At 42.3% G+C, this 22904-nt stretch overlaps 2 protein-coding genes across 6 annotated transcripts in view; one reads left to right on the top strand and one right to left on the bottom strand.

Annotated features, from left to right (window-relative positions):
• The first annotated feature begins 3340 nt into the window (after positions 1-3340).
• LOC133379677 (uncharacterized) overlaps positions 3341-22904 on the top strand; it is a 29616-nt gene continuing 10052 nt past the window's right edge. The window contains exons 1-2 of one of the 2 annotated variants that reach the window (XM_061615399.1): positions 3341-5716; positions 8932-9524. In XM_061615399.1, coding sequence (XP_061471383.1) covers positions 3805-4875 — 1071 coding nt within the window. In that variant the 5' untranslated portion in view covers positions 3341-3804 and the 3' untranslated portion in view covers positions 4876-5716; positions 8932-9524. Of the gene's footprint in view, positions 9525-22904 lie in introns of those variants that run through there. The other variant, XM_061615398.1, reaches the window with a different exon arrangement.
• ITGA7 (integrin subunit alpha 7) overlaps positions 18839-22904 on the bottom strand; it is a 79613-nt gene continuing 75547 nt past the window's right edge. For 3 of the 4 annotated variants that reach the window (XM_061615394.1, XM_061615391.1, XM_061615392.1), the window contains one exon: positions 18839-20896. In XM_061615394.1, the coding sequence (XP_061471378.1) occupies positions 20717-20896 (180 nt within the window). In that variant the 3' untranslated portion in view covers positions 18839-20716. The remainder of the gene's footprint in view (positions 20897-22904) is intronic. The other variant, XM_061615393.1, reaches the window with a different exon arrangement.

The following is a 22904-nucleotide window of genomic DNA, read 5'->3' as shown; positions in this document are numbered from 1 at the left end:
CACAGCCAGCATGGCTTCTGCAAGGGAAAGTCCTGTCTCAGTAACCTATTAGAATTCTTTGAGAGTGTCAACAAGCATATAGATAGAGGTGATCCAGTGGACATAGTGTACTTAGACTTTCAAAAAGCGTTTGACAAGGTACCTCACCAAAGACTTCTGAGGAAGCTTAGCAGTCATGGAATAAGAGGAGAGGTCCTCTTGTGGATAAGAAATTGGTTAAGAAGCAGAAAGCAGAGAGTAGGAATAAACGGACAGTTCTCCCAATGGAGGGCTGTAGAAAGTGGAGTCCCTCAAGGATCGGTATTGGGACCTGTACTTTTCAACTTGTTCATTAATGACCTAGAATTAGGAGTGAGCAGTGAAGTGGCCAAGTTTGCTGATGACACTAAATTGTTCAGGGTTGTTAAAACAAAAAGGGATTGCGAAGAGCTCCAAAAAGACCTCTCCAAACTGAGTGAATGGGCAGAAAAATGGCAAATGCAATTCAATATAAACAAGTGTAAAATTATGCATATTGGAGCAAAAAATCTGAATTTCACATATACGCTCATGGGGTCTGAACTGGCGGTGACCGACCAGGAGAGAGACCTCGGGGTTGTAGTGGACAGCACGATGAAAATGTCGACCCAGTGTGCGGCAGCTGTGAAAAAGGCAAATTCCATGCTAGCGATAATTAGGAAAGGTATTGAAAATAAAACAGCCGATATCATCATGCCGTTGTATAAATCTATGGTGCGGCCGCATTTGGAATACTGTGTACAGTTCTGGTCGCCTCATCTCAAAAAGGATATTATAGAGTTGGAAAAGGTTCAGAAGAGGGCAACCAGAATGATCAAGGGGATGGAGCGACTCCCTTACGAGGAAAGGTTGCAGCATTTGGGGCTTTTTAGTTTAGAGAAAAGGCGGGTCAGAGGAGACATGATAGAAGTGTATAAAATTATGCATGGCATTGAGAAAGTGGATAGAGAAAAGTTCTTCTCCCTCTCTCATAATACTAGAACTCGTGGACATTCAAAGAAGCTGAATGTTGGAAGATTCAGGACAAACAAAAGGAAGTACTTCTTTACTCAGCGCATAGTTAAACTATGGAATTTGCTCCCACAAGATGCAGTAATGGCCACCAGCTTGGACGGCTTTAAAAGAAGATTAGACAAATTCATGGAGGACAGGGCTGTCAATGGCTACTAGCTGTGATGGCTGTGCTCTGCCACCCTAGTCAGAGGCAGCATGCTTCTGAAAACCAGTTGCCGGAAGCCTCAGGAGGGGAGAGTTTTCTTGCACTCGGGTTCTGCTTGCGGGCTTCCCCCAGGCACCTGGTTGGCCACTGTGAGAACAGGATGCTGGACTAGATGGACCACTGGCCTGATCCAGCAGGCTCTTCTTATGTTCTTATGTTCTTATGGAGCATACATTTTAAAAAAATCTTAGCTAAAAGATGGAGCGTGGGTAGGGAACATTTAATCTAGCCTACTTGCTTTCAGCAAGAAGGGTTTAAGTGCCTTCAGGCCAGGCCAGTCACCAGAAGGCCACTGTAGGAAGAAAGGAGCCTAGTGTTGTGGAGATGTTAGATGGGGGCATTGGATAGATGCTCCTGAAGGCTACAATTCTAAACACACTTGCTAAGGGATTAAGCCCCATAGAACTCAACAGGACTGACTTCTGAGTAGATATAGTTTGGATTGTGCTGTTGGTAAACCTTGACTAGGGATCCTCTGCAAAGACATCCATATCGAAGCAAGGTTGGCAACCCCCTGCCTGGAATGCTCTTCCCATCATACCTAGGGCAGATCCACACCATTCATTTAAAGCACATTCAACACCCATTTGAAGCAGATGAATCCCACCACAGAATCATGGGAACTGCAGTTTGTTAAGAGTGGTGAGAACTATAACTGTGAGGGGGAAATGACACTTCCCAGGATTCTTTAGGGGAAGTTGTGCGCTTTAAATGCGAGTTAGATGTGCTTTAAACGTGTTGTGTGAATCCACTTAATAAATTTTGCCTGCATGTAAATTGTTTTAATTAATTTTTCAAAATGGAAATGAGCTATAAACTGTAGTGGTTGACCATGGGCTACTCACCATCTCTCAGCCTATCTGCCCCTCAGGATGAAAACAATGGAGAACCATGACCACCCCAAGGCTTATTTAAAATGTAGAGGAAGTATTATACAACCATAGTGTGAAATCGGATACTTATTGGGACACGGTATGACAGAATATTTATATAAGCATGACTATCAAATATGTTTATTATTTACACAACCTGTAAAGATATTTATAGTGCAATCCTATGTTTGTTTACTCAGAAGCAAGTCCCAATGTATTCAATGGGGCTTACTCAACCAGGGAAAACTGTACCCTGAAGTGATAAGGAACTTGTTCTTTTAACAAGCCTTTTAAGTTGAGACCTTATCCCAGTCTGTGTCTGTGTTGGAATTGCTTTTTAATATGTTTTTAAACCTTTTATTTTTAAAAAAAATGTTTTTAAAGCTTTTAAAAATGTTTTTAAATATGTTTTGTTTTAATATATTTTAAAGTCTGTTTTTATGATGTTTTAAAGTGTTTTTAGTGCTTTTGTTTGCCGCCCTGGGCTCCTACTGGGAGGAAGGGCGGGATATAAATCAAATAATAAATAAATAAACTTCATTTACCCAACCCAAAATTTGGAATCATGCCACTTTAAGCTGTTTTGCAACTGTTTATACTTGTTTTATGGTTATTGGTTTTTAAAGGGATTTATTTCTTATTGTGAGCTACCTTGGTTTCCAATCACCAACCCTACCTCACAGGGTTGTTGGAAAGGCCACACACACACACACACACACACACAGGTGTAAAAATACACCCCATATAATAGTTTATTGTCAAACTAATTGGTCATTGAGGAACATTTTTTAAAAAAATCAGTATTAGTTTCCTACATAACAAGAACTGTGATACCTAGGTAAACCCTGCCTAATTGCTTTAAAAATAGGATTGGAGGAGAAGAGAAAGATTTACAACACAAACACAAGTCTGTGCTATGTTTACTCAAAAGTCCCATTAATTTACAGCACAATCCTAACCGTGTCTACTCAAAAGTAAGTCAATGGGGTTTACTCCAGGTACATGGAAAGCAAGTATTGGATTAAATACTTTCATATTTCATAGCCCAGGGTCTGACTCTTGCACACAAGAGAAAAAAAACGTTAAGCCATATTATTTACGCAAACTGCAAAATCTCAAAACCACCATTTTCTGACACTGAAATTAAACCTAGGCATGCCTGGATCAACAAATCACACCCTTGGCATCATTTATTGGCTACAACCCTGAAAGGAGTTCAAGATGGTCACCGCCTAGTAGAGACGTGTTTGTTATGCTCGGAGTGGCAGTCAGAGGAATTTTATTATTATATATCCTCTGGTATATCGAATTTGAGGACTGATAACTGGAAAACCTTCCTAACTGCCAACTCTAAAGATCCTTGGAAAAACTAAGTTTTTTTTTTTAAAAAGCCTATTTTGTACACAAAGAGGAGAACACGCCCGATGACCTAAAACGCCCACAGAGGTAAAGATCTGCCTGTAAGCGCTTCCAATGATTAGATAACCGACAAATAATTAACAAAGTCTGCTGTGATTTATACTAGACTATGCTCTCCTTAACCTTGCTGGATATAAATATTTTACTATTCTTATCCTTGAAGCTGTTCTCTGTTCTCTGTTTTGACTGCGCCATCTCAAGTGACGCTAATTTTCCAGTCCTGTTGCAGTTGCAGTTGAAGTTCACTTACCAAGCTAAAAGTTAAAAGTTAAAAAGATGGTTTTTACTAGGAAAAAATGTAAAGAGCTTGGAATAGAACTGTGCACTGACATAGACTCTTTACAAACTACAGGAATGCAGATTAAGATGACACATTTTTATAACATAAAAGAGACAACAAAGAAAGTAAGGCAAAGGAAGGAGATGGGATTTACAATGAGTAATGATAATGATGTTAATGACTGGATGCTAAATAATTCCTTGGCATGGATTTTTAATGCTGATGACTCGACAGGGCCTAATTTGGCTCAGGAATTAAAAATAGCTGACGAGGAAAATTCTTTTCTCTTTGACTCAGCAATACTGGGGAGAGCAACTAATGTTTCAGCTGTAAGTGTTTCCAGTTCAATGCCCCCACTTGAATCCTCATCTATCTATGAAGATCTCAAAATTAACTCTTTAGAACCTCGACATCCTCAGAAAGAGACAAAAGATCTGGCTGTGAATAACCAACAAGGCATTATGATGGATGAAAATTGGCCACAAATGGTGACTCAATCTTTAATTCAAATTTCTAAATTTGTAGCGGAGTCGAACTCTCTACTTTCTATATTAGCTGAGGTTATTACTAAGAAAGAATTTCACCATAAAGAATTAATAGTAAACTTACCTACAAACTCGCAAGCTACACAGACCACACGCCTGAAATCTCTTCCCGGTCTGACATCTAAAAAGAAGAAATTAAAGGTATCTAAGCAAGCTAAGAAGAGCAAAAACATCAAATCCTGCAAAGCTCGACATAAACCTCGTATGAGATTTGACAAACTTTTTAAATTATTGGATACCCCCAATGCTCCTAATAAGGGAAAAAGGAGGAGAAAAAGGAAGTCTAGGAAAACAAAGATGGAAAAGAGGATAAATATATCTACATCGATCCAAATGGAGCAAAATAGTAATTCTATTGATCAAGAACCTCCAAAATTGGAATCCAACACATTGACTCCATATCCCACCTCTCTTAATACTAAACCTCACTCTCAACAAAAAAAAGGGTCTACGGATGATCTCGAACTGGCCAAGATCTTTAAAACCAAATCATGGGAATTGGTTTTAAATAAGGTAAAATAAGCTATAACAAATTATCCTAAACCCAAAGGTACATTGACTCAATCTCAACGAAGACAACATTTCCAATCCATAATGGGTCATATCATACCTGGAATAGATTGGTGTATGGAAGTTGCTTCAATAGAATATCTTTTTTATAATTATGTGGAAGCCAGAGCTATGCTTACATTTTATGATAAAAAAATAGCTGGCCTCCTGTATGAAAATAGAAATTTACTCCTTTTGCAGAATTTAAAATGCCATAGGGTTTTTGAAAATGTAGCTCCGATACAAAGCCTATTATCCTTGAATTCAAATGGGCCTAAATCTCGACCATCAGAATTAAATGTGGAGGCAAGTGACCAGGCTCCTTTGCTGGTGACCTCTGAAGAATTATCCATAAATACTACCGAGGTGCAAGCTAGCTGTGAAGGAGCTAACCCTACGATTGCTCTAAATGAGGAAGAAATGTTCTATATTCCGGAAGAACAACATCTATTGGAATCATATACTGCACTCCCAGATGAAGCACAACTGGAAATCCTGGCCAATCTCGAGAAGTTAGTATCTACCTTAAAAATGAAAAGAAATGGACAAACTGATGATTCTAGAAATTGTACTGGAAAAGAGAGTAAGGATCCCTGCGGGCCCTTGAGAGGGGAAAATCCCAGACAGAAATCAAGTATCCACACTTTATTAATGCCTAGTTCGTCGGGACAAACCGATACTATGTACTCCCTGGAATTGAAGGCTGGAAAAGAAATAACAACTGAGGTCATAACTGTTCTACAGTCTACTAAAACCTGACAAAACTCTTCTCCAAATTTACAACAACTAAAGATCACCTCTTGGAATATAGCAGGTTGGAAGAATAAAGACCTTGACCCATACACCACCGATTTTCTTGCACAATTTGATATTATCTTCTTCCAAGAAACTTGGTTAATAGATAAGCCGCAATTAGATGGTTATACCCCTTTCTATTTAGGGGCCTCTCAAAGTACTAGTGGTGGCCATCCTAAAGGTGGTAATTGTATATTTGTATCTACGAAAATTAATGCACAAATTGTAAAGTTTGATCCCTTGCCAAATTTAGCTCTTGCTATAAGTTTAAAATCTTCTTCACAGTCCTTACTGCTTGTCAATGTATATCTACCTCCTAGTAAAGATAAAAAAGATGCTATTGACAAAGTAGTAAGCTTGGAAGGCTACTTAGAGAACTTAACTGTAAAATACCCTGAAGCCTCTCTTATAGTTGCTGGAGATTTTAATGCTAGACTAGGTTCCTCCGATTCTGCTTTATATACCAAATATCACATGATTCCTCCTTTAATAGAAGGTTTTTGTAACATCCCTTTAAGACAATCGAGAGATAGTGGATTAAACTATACTGGCATTTATTTGATGCAAAAATTAACCAAGTTAAATTTAGTACTTTTAAATGGTCGCACCTGCGGGGACTATCAAGGGGAACTTACTTTCCTTTCACCAAGAGGTGCATCTCAAATTGATTTGGCTTTTGTATCCCATGAGCTTTTCCATCTAGTGAACAATTTTATTGTGGAAGATCGACCGGAGAGTGACCATCGACCTCTAACTATTGTAATTAATTGTAATGTAATACCTTTGTTGTTGGGACACCGAACTTTCACTAGTAATGAAGTGGATGTTCGTCCGGGAAGGCTGAGATGGATACCTAAAGTAGAAAAAGAATTAAATACATGGCTAAATACCCCAGATATTCTAGCAATTAAAGAATTAATCATTACATCAATATATCCTGAGGATCCATCACTCTACTTTCAACAGTTAATAGCCTCCTTTCAAAAATCTCCTTTAACAACCTTAAATAATACTAGGAGAAATATGCCAAAGAGCTCCAAGACTTGGTTTGATCAAGAATGCCGTGACAATAAAAAACATTTAGTATTGACCTATAACACCTACAAATTAAACAGAACATCTGAACATCTATTAACTTATTGTATGGCAAGGAAGCATTATAAGAACCTAATTAAAAGGAAAAAGAAAATAGAATTGAATAAAACTTGGATGCGTTTATTGTATGCTTCCAAGTTAAAAAACTCTACCTTGTTTTTGGAGGCTTGTTTCCTATAACTGGCCAAAGCCTTTATTCAATCTAGATTGCTTTATCCCTCCAACCATCTGGGAGGATTACTTTGCCAGATTATATCAAAAGAATAGTGATAACGGTATTGTAATACATTATACGGAAGCCGAAATACCTGAATGGCCACCTGTTACTATACCTGAGGTCCTTGATTTAATTGCTAGGCTTAAATTAGGGCAAGCTCCAGGCAGTGATAACATTCCTGTGGAAGCCTTCAAATTAAATTCGGATTGGTGGGCCCCTCTTTTAGCTGCCTTTTTTTCTCATATTAATAATTCAATGCAAATCCCTAAAGAGTGGGGTCTTGCAATAATTATTCCTCTACACAAAAAAGGTTCTTACAATGACCCAGCTAATTATAGGCCAATAAATTTACTGAATATAATCAGTAAAATTTATGCGACCTATTTGTATGACAAATTGAATGCCTGGGTAGAACAAAAGAATTTATTGGCTCAAGAACAAGCAGGTTTTAGGTCAGGACGTTCAACTATTGACCAGGCCTTGGTTCTTTATCATTTCATATCTAAATATTCGACTAAGTCAGGTACTATGATGTATACAGCCTTTATTGATTTTAAATCTGCGTTTGATTCTATATCTCGCGAGAGGCTTTGGGAGAAATTAAATGCCAGGGACATTGATAAAAGACTGTTACTATTAATACGGGGGCTATATACTGGTACATCTTTACGGATTAGATGTAACAACAAGGGTCACTTATCTAATCCTGTCCCTACGTTTAAAGGGGTTAAACAGGGATGTGTTTTAGCACCTCTTTTGTTTAATCTTTATATTAATGGAATAGTCGATTCCCTGGCCACTATTTCTTCACATGCCCCAATATTAGCTGGCTGTCCAAGATCTATACTTTTATATGCCGACGATATAGTCTTATTGGCAAGATCCTTAGTTGGACTCAGATGACTTTTGGCAGCCCTCTCTACATTTTGTTTGGAGGAACGGCTGTTAATTAATTATGAGAAAACTAAGGTCTTAATATTTACTAAGAAAAGATTGAACCATCGTTGTGCCTTCTCTGCTCAGATGGTGGATGTTCATCCTGTTCTTGATGGGGTTACACTCCCCTTGAAGGAACAGGTTCGTAGCTTGGGAGTTCTTTTTGATCCTTCCCTGTCTCTTGAGGCCCAGGTGGCCTCGGTGGCACGGAATGCTTTTTACCATCTTCGATTGGTAGCCCAGCTACGTCCCTATCTGGACAGTGACGACCTCGCTTCAGTTGTTCATGCTCTGGTAACTTCTAGATTGGACTACAGCAACGCGCTCTACGTGGGGCTGCCCTTGAAGACTGTTCGGAAACTACAGCTAGTCCAGAATGCAGCGGCCAGATTGTTGACGCGGACCAGAAGGTCCGCTCATATAACACCTGTTCTGGCCCGTCTGCACTGGCTTCCTATTTGTTTCTGGGCTAGATTCAAAGTGCTGGTTTTGACCTATAAAGCCCTACACGGCATGGGACCGCAATACCTGGTGGAACGCCTCTCCCAATATGAACCTACCCATACACTACGCTCAACATCTAAGGCCCTCCTCCGAGTACCATCCCATCGAGAGGCTCGGAGGGTGATGACTAGAACCAGGGCCTTTTCAGTAGTGGCCCCCGAACTGTGGAACAGTCTCCCTGATGAGGTGCGCCTGGCGCCGACGCTACTATCTTTTCGGTGCCAGGTGAAAACCTTTTTATACTCCCAGGCATTTTAAAGTGTATTTTAAACAGCATTTCCGTATTTTGGATGTTGTTTGGTTCGTTATTGTTTGTTTGTTTTGTTTTTTGATTTATTGTATTTATTGTACTTATATATTGTGCTTGTTTTTATTTTTTTGTACACCGCCCAGAGAGCCTTCGGGCTTAGGGCGGTATATAAATTAAACTAAATAAATAAATGGCCATTCAATCGAGCAAATAAATTCTGTTTTATATCTAGGTTTAACGCTTCAATCGACTGGATCTTGGCAGACGCAGATCAAAACAATGGTCTGGAATGCAAAAAAAACATTGAAAGCCCTCCTGTCATATTTCTTCAACAAAGGTGGTCAGCTTATTATCCCAGCAATTAAAGTTTTCTCTGCAAAGGTAGTTTCTCAACTACTTTATGGGGTTCAAGTTACCACTTTTGAGAATTTTTCTGTTTTGGAATCGATTCAAAATTCCTCTTTGAGAGCTATTTTTGCGGTTCCCAAATGCATTCCTAGTTTTATCCTTAGACTTGAGGCTGGTTTACCCACTATTGAATCTAAGATTTGGGCTCTGAGAATTTCTACCTGGCTCAAACTGAAATTCAACCCTATTGGGCTCTCTTCTAACATCTTAAGAGATAACTTTCAATCTCCCTGGGTGAAATTGATAATCGATAAATTACAGACCTTGGGCTTCTCTATTTCTGTGATTCAAGAAATGGGCTATTTAAAAGCTAAGATGAGTATATTACAAAGAATTAAGGATATGGATTTTCTTTTTTTTTTACAATAATTTTTATTCAAATTTTCATAAAACATACAAAACAAAATCATAATACATTCAAAAACAAAAAACAAAACAAAACAAAAATAATTAAACAAAAAAAATAAAATATTGACTTCCCATTTGTCACAGATCAAATCAGTTATAGGTCTACAATATATAACAATCCTGTCTCTTAAATCATATTATAAAATCACTTTCCTCCAGTAGTTATCTTAATTAATCATCAAATCTCATAAACATTACTTTATTCTTTCCACAAAAAGTCAAAGAGAGGTTTCAATTCTTTAAGAAATATATCTATCAATTTTTCTCCAAATAAACATGTCGATTAATCCATCTCGTTAATAATTATAATAATCTTATTGTCATAACCATCATGACGTCACATAGTGTGATGTGTCATAACCATAGTCCAAATAAACATTTCGATTAATCCATCTCATCAAAATCTGTTAGGTTCAATAGTTTCAATAGCCATTATTCCATTATCCCTATTAGTTCCATCTTCCATCTCCAATAGTCCTGTTAAGTCCAGTAATTTCAGTGTCCAATCTTCCATTATCAGTATTCCATGAGGATATAGATTTTCAACATCACTTAATGCAGGTTAGGAGGCATAGATATAATCCAAAATTCTTAACTCCAATGCCTTGGAGTTGTCATTTCTTACTATTCCTAACCATCGCAGGGCTTTTTCTCTCGCAAGAATGAATACCCTACCATCAAAACTTCTAGAGGGTAGATTCAACGAAATTCCTTATTGTGATAGAAAATGCCCTTGCGGTGAGGATGAGGGTGAAACAATTGCTCATGTCCTTCTAAGATGTCCTTATTATTCAGACCTTAGAAACCAAATAATTAAACCTATTCTTGATCTTGTGCCTGGTAGAAATGAAGAAATGCTTTTAGATTATTTACTTGGAGATCATCAGCAATTAACTACGGAAAAAATCGCTAAATTTTGTACAGCTGCTATTCTCTGTAGGAGAAAATGGATAAAAGATCTTTGAAAACGAATTTTATTGGTTTAACCTATGTAATTTTAAATATGCAGGCTGAGTTTAATCAATTTTTAAATTAGTTTAATTAATTTTTATAATGTATCCTGTATTTCTATAATATTTAGTCCATTACTGTGTTAAATATTAACGAATAATGAATATTCCGCACGGATTTGGAAATTGACTTTTTTAATTACTTTTTAATTGAATATGATATTATTCTAATGATTGTAGCTATGCTGTTTTATCTTTATTCCTGTATACTGATCTTTGACCGTAATAAAAGTTGATGATGATGAACCCTGAAAGGGCGGGGTTAGAGCCAGAGCTTGGAAAAGTTACTTTTTTAAAACTACAACTCCCATCAGCCCCAGCCAGCATGGCCACTGGATTGGGCTGATGGTAGTTGTAGTTAGAGCTAGGAGCTGTTATAAAGATCTGTAAAACAGATTTAACAGTTGCGCGGGGGGGGGCGGTTTACGTTTTGGTGTATATCTCGGGAACCAGACCACCTAGAAACCTTTTTTTTAATTGAAGCTAAGAGTCTGGAGATTAAGGGGTGCTAGCTGGAGAACCGGAAGGGACCCCCAAAAACCAGAGACTCCAGCCAAAAACCGGAGATCTGGTAACCCTACTCTATGTTAATTGGGGAGAGCCTGTGGTGTAGTGGTTAGTGTTGGACTACAACCTGGGAGACCAGGGTTCCAATCCCCACACAGCCATGAAGCTCACTGGATGACCTTGGGCCAGTCACTGCCTCTCAGCTTCAGAGGAAGGCAATGGTAAAACCACCTCTGAATACCGCTTACCATGAGAACCCTGTTCAAAGGGTCACCATAAGATGGGATCGACTTGAAGGCAGTGCATTCATTTTTCATGTTAACTGGCTTACAACTAATATGGCTTTGCTGCCATGATCAACTCCAATCAACAGGTAGTGTTTTTTTAATGATATGGTGGAAGAAATGTTTCCTACAATGTTTGCTTTATCATTTTGTTGCTCCCTTGATTTCAGGCTGTGTATGAGATCCACCAACCCCTCCCCTTCACAGTGGCTTGATCATTTTAGCTATTCTTTTCACAGACAAACCTTGATCATTAGTCCTCCTTGGCTAGAGGTTTTCAAATTGTGGACTGTCAGCTCCATTCAGGTGGTTTGTGGAAAGGTTGCAGAACAGCTGAGAACATCTGTACTTGGTCCTGCAGTCACTTTATATGTATTTTTTCTGACAACAGAGATAGGAGCTGTTGGGCCAGAACCAGATTATCATACAGGCTAACAAGGCCCTGGCTTAGGGGCTGTGGTTTTCATAATTTGGCATTGGCACAGTCTACTATTTGTTTCTGTAAACATTTACCAGGCCCTTCTCAGCTGCCTGGCCCACAGTTTTAGTAATATGGGGCTGGTTTTGATGATGGTGCTAGCGCTGAAGAAAGTTTTATTAAGTGGCTACTAAGACCACCAGTAATTTTCAAGTGGTCCACAAAGCCGCAAAATTAGAGAATCAGTGCTTGAAACCCGTCAATCTTCAAACTATGTTGGGCCCACATTCTACTTCACAGAGCAATCCTACACTCGGTGGGACTTCCTTCTGAGTAGACATGTATAAGATTGCACTGCTAATCTCAGCAACATTCACCAGTAACACTAAGCCAAACCATGGCTTAGTGCAAATGCACATACGTGCAGGTTCTTGAAAAGGAGATCAGAGCTGGTTTTTCGCTTTCTCCAGTCCTGCTGCTAAGAGCTAAGCCATGGTTTGGCTTAGTGTGATTTCCAAACCCAGGTTCATGGTTTGTCTCTTCAAGTCAACCTACAAGCTGTAACCAAGGTTCATTCTTTGTTTATAGCCCATGGTTTGTCTAAAGGAGGGAACCTGCACCCTCATGCATTCACACAGAACTATTAGCATTTTGTGTGAACTGAGGCAGTCTGTCACTAGGGCATCTCGTATAATACTTTACTTCTTGGTGTATAAGATATTTTAAGCATGCATTTAAAAATATAAAGTGTGAATGCAGATATAAGAATCCTTGAAACAATCTTTTAAAAACTCTCTCTCCTGGCAGGCAGGGCTGTACATTAAATATAAACTTTGTTTATATCTCATCCATATGTTGCTGTGGATTAGTCCCGATTGTATTTACCTCTTCACAGCTTCCTCTAGGCTTGCTGCCATTAAACTTCCCTCAACCACCACTCTTTTCATTAAATCATTATTACAATCTCCTTATGGTAGGGTAAAGTTTCCTCAATATTTTGGAAAGCAGAGCCATGGAATAAACAAGTTATTTTTGCACTTAATAGCTATATAGGATTTTATTAGAGACCTGGAACTTTTATTAGAACCGCTCACTGGTTTTACAATTTCTCTATAAAGGTGCTTGGGACTTGCTGACTCCCTCACTCATTGATGCAGGTATCAAAGTTATTTCACAACAAATAAAAAACTGAATTATAGTAAGCACATATTCCAGTACACTTCAATTACAAGAGACATTTTTGCCTCTCTCCCTTGAAATAAAGGAACGAACTCTGCCTTGTGGTAACAGTTTGTATTCCAGGGATGACAAAGCAAAGATGAGCTGTAGGAATTCCACACTAGCCTAGTGGAAGTAGAGGTGTTGTAGTGTCAGCCAGTATGATCGTAAAATGTATAGTATAGATATCTATGTATATCTCTGTACCTATGATTGCAAAATGTATACTATAGGGGCCAATGTTGCCTACTGTGCAGAGGAAGACCTGAGCTGACTATACCAAAATCAAAGTGTTGACCTTATTTGCTGCCATTTGAGGGACTTACTTAGCTGCCTTTCCAAGGACTAAGGGAGATCTAATGATGCATCTTGGTATATGAATAAGGCTGCAATCTAATACATATCTGCTCAGAAGTAAGCTCCATTGGGTTCAATAGGACTTACTCCCAGGTAAGTGTGTATCGGATTGCAGCCTAAGCTATGATTTCTGTGTCTTAACTCTTAACTCTGTGAGCTGCAAGGATGCCATAATGTCAGGTCTTGGGACATGGTGTTGGACTCTAGCTTGGCAAATTCCACCATATTAATTGCATTGCACAAAGTTGTTCCATTCACTCAAGGACTTCCACAGTGAAATTTCCCCTACCTCTTCTTCTGTGCCTCCCAAATCTGTTCTGGAGTTTTCCCCAACCCTCTGGAGCAGATTTGCGGAGGGGGGGTGAGATGGTGGGAGAGGAGAGGGGGGCTGTTCCATTGCCTAAGCCAAAGTCCTTGAGTGAACAGAACAACTTTGTTGGATGAGATGCAGCCCTAAGCAGGCCCTATGGCTGGCCCTTTGAACAGTTTCCCTTCCTGAGCAACCAGTTCTTACCATAATAGTCTCACCTGTTATGACACAGATTGAGGCCTGGCAGCAAGATGAATGCATCACAGTTTGTTATTCATCGCATGCACACCATTACCTTTCCCTCTGTGTCATAGCTATGGGACCTGCCTTGTTTCTTGTGACAGTCCTGGAGAGCTTCCTGGCCCATTTTCCCATGGCAGCACAGCCTTGCCGTAGGTATCTTCCTGAAGCTTTTGAACAAATCATCTCTTGATTTATAAAAGGTGGGGCACCAGAATGAAATGTAGGACTTGGCCTTTATATTTCCATTTCCATCTCTGCTGCTAACTATGGTCTTGTGTTCTACTCTTTCTGTGTCATCATTTTTCTTCTGGTACTGTTGTGAGACTACAGGCTTTGGACTGATGTAGAAAACTTGCCTCTCTGGGACTCCCTACAAGAGGGTCAGATCCATTAACATCTCCAAACCACTCTGCACCAAGCTTTCTCTGACTGCCGTTTACACTAAAACAGCACTTTCTGGAGCATGTGGTGACTACATTGCCTTGGTTCAGGGGCACAGAATGCAAGGCAGTGGAAGGAGCAGCCCTAAATCCCTACAGGGTAGAAATTTCTGCCAGCAATACCTCTCCGCAGCTCTCTGGTGCCTTGGGAAGAATGAGCCCCACATGCCCAGAGAGTCGCATTTTGCTAGAGTGGAAGAGGGACCAAAAGAGCCGCTGCCCCTACCTACCTTGTGTGAGATACTAAGAAAGAGAAAATTGGACACACTTATGTGTGCACATTAGAATGTGAGATAGTGCACATTTTAACATGGGGTAGCCAACGTGGTGCCCTCCAAATGTGGTGGACTGCAACTCCTGTCAGCCCCAGCCAACATGGCCATTGGTCAGGGATGATGGGAGTTGTAGTCCAACAACATCTGGAGGGCATCAGGTTGGCTACCCTTGTTTTCACAGACCTGGGGCCCTACAGAGAATGCACCCAAACCAGGGTAACTGAAGTTTTTGAATCCCTTCCGAGTCTCAAAGCTGCTTTCTCTGTGTACCCGCATGAGTCTGCCTGGCTGGTTGTCCCCTCATGAACCCAGCTCTGATCCTTATACCACCCCCACCCCGCTGCGCTATGTAATTCTGATGTTGCCATGCCAACGAATTTTATTTATGGCTGAAATCTGAAGTGCAGTACACATCACTGATTTCAATAGTATGTTCTGAGGCACGTGCTTTAAAAATAGGTCCTCTGTGTGTGTGTGTAGTATTTAAACACACTCCCACAGCTGTATGTTAGGAAGCACTAGACTCTTACACAACAACTAACATTTTGAATAACTTGCAAAGAGCAAACAAAATTTCCTGGATCCGTGGAACGCATCATGCCCATTCAGGGGTATTTGTGGCACTTCTGCATGAAATGAGACATGAAAATCTGTCTCTTTAAAATTCCAACCAGACTAATGTCCCCTGACTTGCCCTTTACATCGGGCTAGTAAAAGGACCACAATTGTGGGTCAGGTGGGGGCCAGGGAGGGCATGTGGACTGCACCCTCCCCAAAGGTGTCATGGACTGTCTGCAGTGACAGGGAGGCAGGAGGTTTTCATCAGCTTCAGAGTAGTTGTTGAGACTAATGTTACTTCCTGCTATACAGGTAAATAGTAGCCACTCATGTCTGTGGTAGAAAGTAAAGCAAAAGGATATGTTTTGCCCTCCAAAGTGCAGGGGGATGCAAGGGACTGAACGTACAGCAGGACCAAATGAAAGAAGCCAAAAAACTGGCTGTGATATGATATACAGATGATCATTCTTATCCTAAAAAGAATGAAGGGGTTTGTGATGATACTGCTCATCTGCATTTACCCTAGATTAGGGGTACCCAATGTGGTGCCCTCCAGAAGTTCTTTGGGTATTATTATTTTAATAATACATGGGACTGAAACAGCCTTGGTCGCCTTGGTAGATGATATGAGGAGGGCATGGGATAGGGGCGAATGCACCTTCCTTGTTCTCCTCGACCTCTCAGCGGCTTTTGATACCATTGACCACGCTATCCTCTTGGACCGCCTGAAAAGGTTGGGTATGGGGGGCACTGTATGGCAGTGGTTCCGTTCCTTCCTCTCCAGTAGGTACCAAAGAATAGCATTGGAGGAGGAGGTTTCGGATCCCTGGCCTCTCACTTGTGGGGTGCCACAGGGTTCCATCCTCTCCCCGATGCTGTTTAACATCTATATAAAGCCGTTGGGGCCAATCATCAGGAGATTTGGGCTGCAGTGTCATCAATATGTGGATGACACGCAGCTCTATCTCTCATTTAAATCTTCACCAAGGTTGGCTGTTGAAACCATGTCCAAATGTCTGGAGGCGGTGAGTGGCTGGATGGGAAGGAATAGGCTGAAGCTGAACCTGGACAAGACCGAGGTACTGTTTGTGGGTGACAAGGGAAGGTTGGGGGATGTGTACCTTGTGCTTAATGGGGTACGATTGCCCCTGAAAGACCAGGTCCGCAGCCTAGGGGTCATTCTTGACTCCCAGCTGTCCATGGAGCCTCAAATCTCGGCTGTGAGCCAGACGGCGCTGTATCAACTCCATCTGATACGGCGGCTGCGCCCCTACCTCCCCAATCATCTGCTCCCACCAGTAGTACATGCCCTGGTCACCTCTCGCCTAGACTACTGTAATGCGCTCTACGTGGGGTTACCCTTGAAAACGGTCCGGAAGTTGCAGCTGGTACAGAATGCGGCAGCTCGTCTGATTAAAGGTAGCCGCTGACAAGATCATATTACTCCTGTATTGAAGGAATTGCACTGGCTACCGGTTGCTTACCGAACCCAATTCAAGTGTTGGCTCTGACCTTTAAAACCCTATACGGTTTTGGACCAATCTATCTGAAGGAGCGCCTCCAGCATCGTCAGGGATGCCGCTCAACAAGATCAGCCTCAGAAGACCTTCTCTCGATCCCACCGGTTAAAATAGCCAGACTGGTGAGGACCAGAGAGAGGGCTTTTTCCATAGTGGCCCCCACCCTTTGGAATTCTCTCCCAAATGATCTCCGTCATGCCCCTTCTTTGATGAGCTTCCGCCAGACCCTGAAGACATGGCACTTCAGGAAGGCCTTTGGGATGGCCTAGGTTTTTACTGTTGTTTTTAAATTTTAATGTTTAATGTATTGTTTTTATTCTGTACGTCGCCCAGAGTGGCTGGTGAACCAGCCAGATGGGCGACTAATAAATTCAATAATAATAATAATAATAAATTAATTAAATTGTTAGTCAATTTATGAAAAACACACCAAGTCTCAATGTTGCTTAAAAAGATAAAACACAAACTGGGGCTACAACCCTTGGTCAGCATTGCCAATGGATAGGGGTGATGGGAGTTGTAGTCCAACATCTGGAGGACACCATGTTGGCTACCACTGCCCTAGATTGCCACATGTTTATCTTTGTACAGCTGTGTGATGGAAATTCAACTGATGTAGCTTCTCCCTTCACACCATTTCTATCTTGGGAAAAAGATGCAGCTGTTGTTCTGCTTGCCATGTAGTTGTGCATGACTAGAAAGAAACACACGGCAACCTACGTTTGCCCAGAGCCTTCCTCAGCGTCACTTGCAGCTGAACAGCAGCATGCGGGCTGTCTTCCCAAATGTGTTAAGAAGCTACATGCGTTGTACATTACACTTCAGCAGAAGTACAGGCTGGTTTTCAATCTGCAGGTACCTTCTGTTTTTTTCAAGCAGTTATCCAGCCATCACGTAGGAGGTTGTGTTGGGAGTTTTCCCTCTTGTCTGTGTAGTCCACAAGAAAGAGTTGGGACATTTCTTACTCCAGACGTAAGCGAAGTATTTCCATTTTGCTGCCAAACTATTGAGGAATGAATTATAAGCCTTGGGGGTCTGATCCTATCTACACTTTCAGCAGCTGGGTGAGAGTGCGAGCCACATGAAACAGGTGTGCTCTCAGATGCTGGTATGAATGCTGCAAGCTTGCTTTGAGACTTGAAAACTGAGGGAGGAAATCCCTAGATCTGTGGTGAAATCGCAGTCAGCAGAACTGCAGTGGCTCACCCAGGCTCTCCTGCAGACTGCAGACAATAGTGTAGATGAAACCCCAGACACCCCTCCGCCAATTGTGGTATCGTCTTTCTCATTGGAAAGCTCTTCCTAACTTCTTAGAGATTGTATCCAAGTGTGAAAAAAGGAGGTTGACATATTTAAGAAGTCTTTTTTTTTTTTTTTGCAATGCTATAACTAAACAATTCTGATTACCATTTAGCAGGTACTGGGAATCTGTGGCCCTCCAGATGCTGTTGAACTTTCAGCTTCATCGGTCCAGCCATCATGGCCAATCATCAGGAATGATGTTGTCCAGCAACATCTGGAGGGCCACAAGTTCCCCACTTCTGGCATATAGAAATCAAACTCTTCCGCATCCCACTACAGCTGAGGCTCTGATCACAGCAGCCATTTAACAACAAACAAGGTTTGTGGCACTAATTGATCTAATTAAAGACTAACAGATCTATTGTGGCATAAGCTAGAGCGTGGACGGCTTATGCCACACTGAATCCATAGTCTTTAAGGTGCCACAAGCCACTCTGGTTTTGCTGCACTTACTCATTGGCCTCCCCTCTGAAAGTCACAACAGTGGGTTTTGTGGGCTCACTGCAAGGCCTTGCTTTGAGGAGTTTCAGGAAATGTTCCAGGGTAGTACACTGTTCTGCTTTTTCTACACCTTATAGAAAGGTGAAGTGTAATGCATGACCTCCGTGGCGCAGAGTGGTAAGCAGTGGTAATGCAGCCGAAGCTCTGCTCACGGCCGGAGTTCGATTCCAACGGAAGGAGGAAGTCGAATCTCCGGTAAAAGGGGTCGAGGTCCACTCAGCCTTCCATCCATCCGTGGTGGGTAAAATGAGTACCCGGCATATGCTAGGGGGTAAAGAAAGGCCGGGGAAGGAACTGGCAATCCCACCCCATATATACGGTCTGCCTTGTAAATGTTGCAAGATGTCACCCTAAGAGTAGGAAACGACTTGCACTACAAGTGTGGGGACACCTTTACCTTTATTCTACTAGTCGTGATTTAATCTCAGGCTTTATAGCACAAAGGACGGGTGTCTGTAGTCTGCTGTTGTAGTCTTCACACTTCCATTCACTGTGTTTTTCCTTAGGCCCTAAGGAAGGGGGTGGAGCTGGGGGAGAAAAGCCTTTCCTCCCATATTTAGCGCAAAAGGTAGATTAGAAAGCAGCAATCATCAGCAAATTGTCGTCATTTGTGTCTGACAGAGATTGAAAGAGACAGCCTTTTCTCTTAAATCCAGGTTAGCCTTAACATTTTTTGCACCAAGGAAAAAAGACACAGCTAGTTGGATTTAGGAGCTATGAGCACCAGTAAAAATAGGATAAAGGCAGCTGTCCTTCCTGAAGTGTGGACAGAAGGGGTTCTAGAGCACTGAACCCATTTTATAAATTTGGTGGGAAGCTAGCATATCCTACATTCATCAACTTCTGATACTTTATTCTTAAAGAAATCTTGTTTGTTCCTCTATTAAATATCGATGGTCTAGTAAATAAGAGTAGTGGGCTTGAACATGACTTTGTCTTTTTGGACACGATTCTATCCTCACCCCAGTTTTCAGTATCCAAAATTTCCAAGACATTTTCAGTAAGAACTGTGAAGTATTTTGCTTATCACCTTCATCATCCTCACACTACCTCATGAGGTAGGTCACTGCATACTAATATTACAAAGAAGGAACTGTGACCAAAGCAACAGGGGGCTTGCCTAGACCACCCAGGACATAGATGTATTGCACCATGTGTGTGTGTGCATGTGTGAGAACCCAACTAAGGCTGCTGCTGCTGCCACGTGGTGACCAAAGACAGAGAGCAGAGGACTGCCAAATGTCCTTTTGCATTCTGTGTGGCACAAATGTTTTCCCTGTTGGTGGGGAAGCAGGTTCTGCCCCTGCTAAGTTGGCATGTGGCAGCAGTGGACTGAACCCCATACACATGCTGTGGGTACATGTGCCTATGGCTTAAGAGCGTTGCTTGTTTTGGGAGAAGGCGGCAAACCATAGCAGAGAGCAACCAAGGGGATCTTTTGGCGCCATTCCTTTAACAGCATTAGTTAAGAACTTCTGTTGTTACACCAGGGGTGAAGAATCTGTGGTCTTCTAGATGGTTTTGGACTACAGTTCCCATCATCCCTGACAATTGCCCATGTCGGTTGAGATTGATGGGAGAAGGAGTCTCATCATCTGGAGGGCCACAGGTGTGTCTCAGATTCAGCCTAACTCTCAACTTCAGAGTCCCTCTGATATTAGTTAGACAAAATACATTACAAAAAGCTACCGTAAAGAAAGTGATCTTGCTCAAAAGAGGGCAGTCGCTCATCTTCTTCATCGTGTGAAAATGTGGTTGTTTGGTTGCTTTTGGTTTTTTTGGCTTTGAACTCCTCTAAGACACCCAAGGAATCCAGTTCTCTTCATTCCCAAACAATCTGGTTATGTAGCAAATGTATGCCCCATTTGCAGTGGAGTAGAGAAAGATAGGTACAATTCCAGCTCTTAGCAGCAGAGTATACAGTTTTGTTCTCAGCAGATAACTCTTTGGGAACGTAGAAGTGCAGGGGGCTCCTCCTGTCTCTGATTCACTTTCCAGTATCAGCTGTTACCCAGCTTTACAAGAAAAAGTAGAGTACCAGGAAAAATCCTTTGACCGTTTGGCCTTATAGAATCTGTCACCATAACCTCCACTGTTAAGCATGTGTCCCCCTGAATCTCTGCTGAGTCCTCCTAAGAAAGGGACAGTCCATGTCCGCAGATTTTTCAAAGAGGACAACAGGCAAGAACCCTACCCCAGCAGCAACTCCCCTACCAATCAGAAGTGTGCCACCGGGGGAGGCCAGAACAAGGATGTAGCTAGGCTGAGACAGGAACTTGACCATCACTGTCCCCACTCCAGTTAGTGACCCAGTCTTTCTTGGTGATGGTGCCTGTCTTCTCCTCACGGAAAAGCTGGCGCTCCTGATGGGGAATCTTGACTGCATTATACTGTGGTACCTTGTCTTCATGGTAGCGGGCACGTTTGAAGAAGCCCAGCTGAAAAAGAAGTAATTATGTTAAATCAATATGTCACCAGATGGGAGCTCTGGAAGGCAGGAGAGGAAGGCCTGTATTTTTGCCATCAAACTATGGGCTGCATCCACCAGCTACAACCAGTGGTGATGATGTTCCCATTGGGTCCACTCCAGACCCGATTCTTCATTCCCTGGGGCGGAGCTTACTCACCACACACCATGCATCTGGAACACATAGCCTATTACCATGTACCCCTGACACTCACACACATACACTTGTGAGGATTCATTCATTATAATCATCTTCAGATTTCCCTCCTATGTGTGGGAAATCTGCCCAGAGTAGAGTGTCTTGAACATTTGCACCATATCCAGATGGAGGTTTTTCATATTCTGAGCCTGATAGTTTAGAGCAGGTGAGGTGAACCTGTGACTCTCCGAAATCACTTTCTGTTAGACTACAGTTTCCATCATTCCTGACCACTGGCCATGCTGGCTGAGGCTGTTGAGAGTTGAAGTCCAGCATCATCTGGAGGGCCACAGGTTCACCATCCCTATTCTAGAGTAGGGTTTGTAATAGAAAAATTATTCTGGGCAAAGGCAGTTACCTTTCCTACCCAAGCTGTTCCTGCAGTCATTATGGGAAGCCAGCTAAGTTGACTGTATATGTCATGCCAGCTGTGGTAGCTTTGGATGGGACGAGATGGGCCAGCACAGATAGAAGCACTGGCATGTTTGGACTGGGGAGGATCAGAAGTGCTGAATTAAGTGTCTCTGTTCCCATAAATTAGAACTGTCTGGGTGTACCCCTTATGTATTGTAGTTTCTAGTACCTTCTACATTCGCACTTCCAAGCTTTCCCAGGGTGGGGGTGGAAGGGGAAGGGCCACATTGGGAATGATGGTCTCAGTGGGCCTACTTTCTCCTTGCTGCTGTTGCTGCTCATTTGATTGCCCTCTCTCTTTGGGCCCAGTCCACCCAGGGAGAGAGAAGGCTGCAGCTCCTTCTCCTTGCTGGCTGACTTTCTTAGAAGGATCAGGTGAACAAGCAGTGACACCAGGGCCGGTTCTAAAGGGTGGCCAGGTGGGGCACTGGCCCGAGGGCCCCTGGAGCTACAGAGGCCCCTCTGCTCGCCGGACAGGAGCTTCCAAGCCGTTCGCCATCCCCCTGGTTCACCTACCTTTCTCTCTGCTGTTTTTTGCGGTTTGCCATCAATCAAGATGGCAGCCGAGGTTTCCCTAAGGGGCTGAAGCCTCTGCCACCATCTTGGTTGATGACACACAAGCGAGCTACATGTGCGCATTGCTGCCATCAACCAAGATGGCAGCAGAGCTTCAGCCCCTTAGGGAAACCTCAGCCGCCATCTTGACTGATGGCAAACCTGCACGTGCACTGCGCAGCCGCAAAAAGCAGCGGAGAGAAAGGTAGGTGAAACGGGGGATGGCGGGTGGCTCGGAAGCTCCTGTCTGGTGAGCCGTGGCTGCTTCCGCGGATCGCGGAAGGGGAGCGGAGGGGCGCAGGGCAGGCTGGTGTGCAAGGGCCCCGGCATGCCTGAGGCCGGCCCTGAGTGACACCCAGGTGAAGAAGCAGCAGAGCCAGAGAGCTTCAGGGGTTTGCAGTAGGCTGTTGCCCTCATCAGGTGCTCAACAATGGCAGCCCCACAGCAATTATCTAGCAAAAGAATGTTGTACTGCTATGGGCACTTGTAAGCACACACTTGAGTAGCCATGCTCTTTGTATTTCTGTTGTTTTGTATGCATGCACCTGACTCCCAAAACATCTGAAGAATTATAGTCTGCTGCACACTCACACACTGCCATTTCTAACAGCATCGTAACACTTCGAATTTTTGGTGCTCATCCACTAATGGTTCCTAAGATCCTTGATTATCCATGGATTATTTCATGACTATGCATTGTTAACAGTCAGTATCCTTCTAACCCACATGCACAAAAGAATGATAATCACTCTTAAATGTTATGATCTGCAAAGTCCTCCACACATGCTCCTGGATGCACTTCCACATACCC

This window comes from Rhineura floridana, chromosome 3, assembly GCF_030035675.1.
Source record: "Rhineura floridana isolate rRhiFlo1 chromosome 3, rRhiFlo1.hap2, whole genome shotgun sequence".
Lineage (NCBI taxonomy): Eukaryota > Metazoa > Chordata > Lepidosauria > Squamata > Rhineuridae > Rhineura > Rhineura floridana.
The sequence above is the reverse complement of the archived record's forward strand: the minus strand, read 5'-3'. Positions and strand labels throughout refer to the sequence as shown.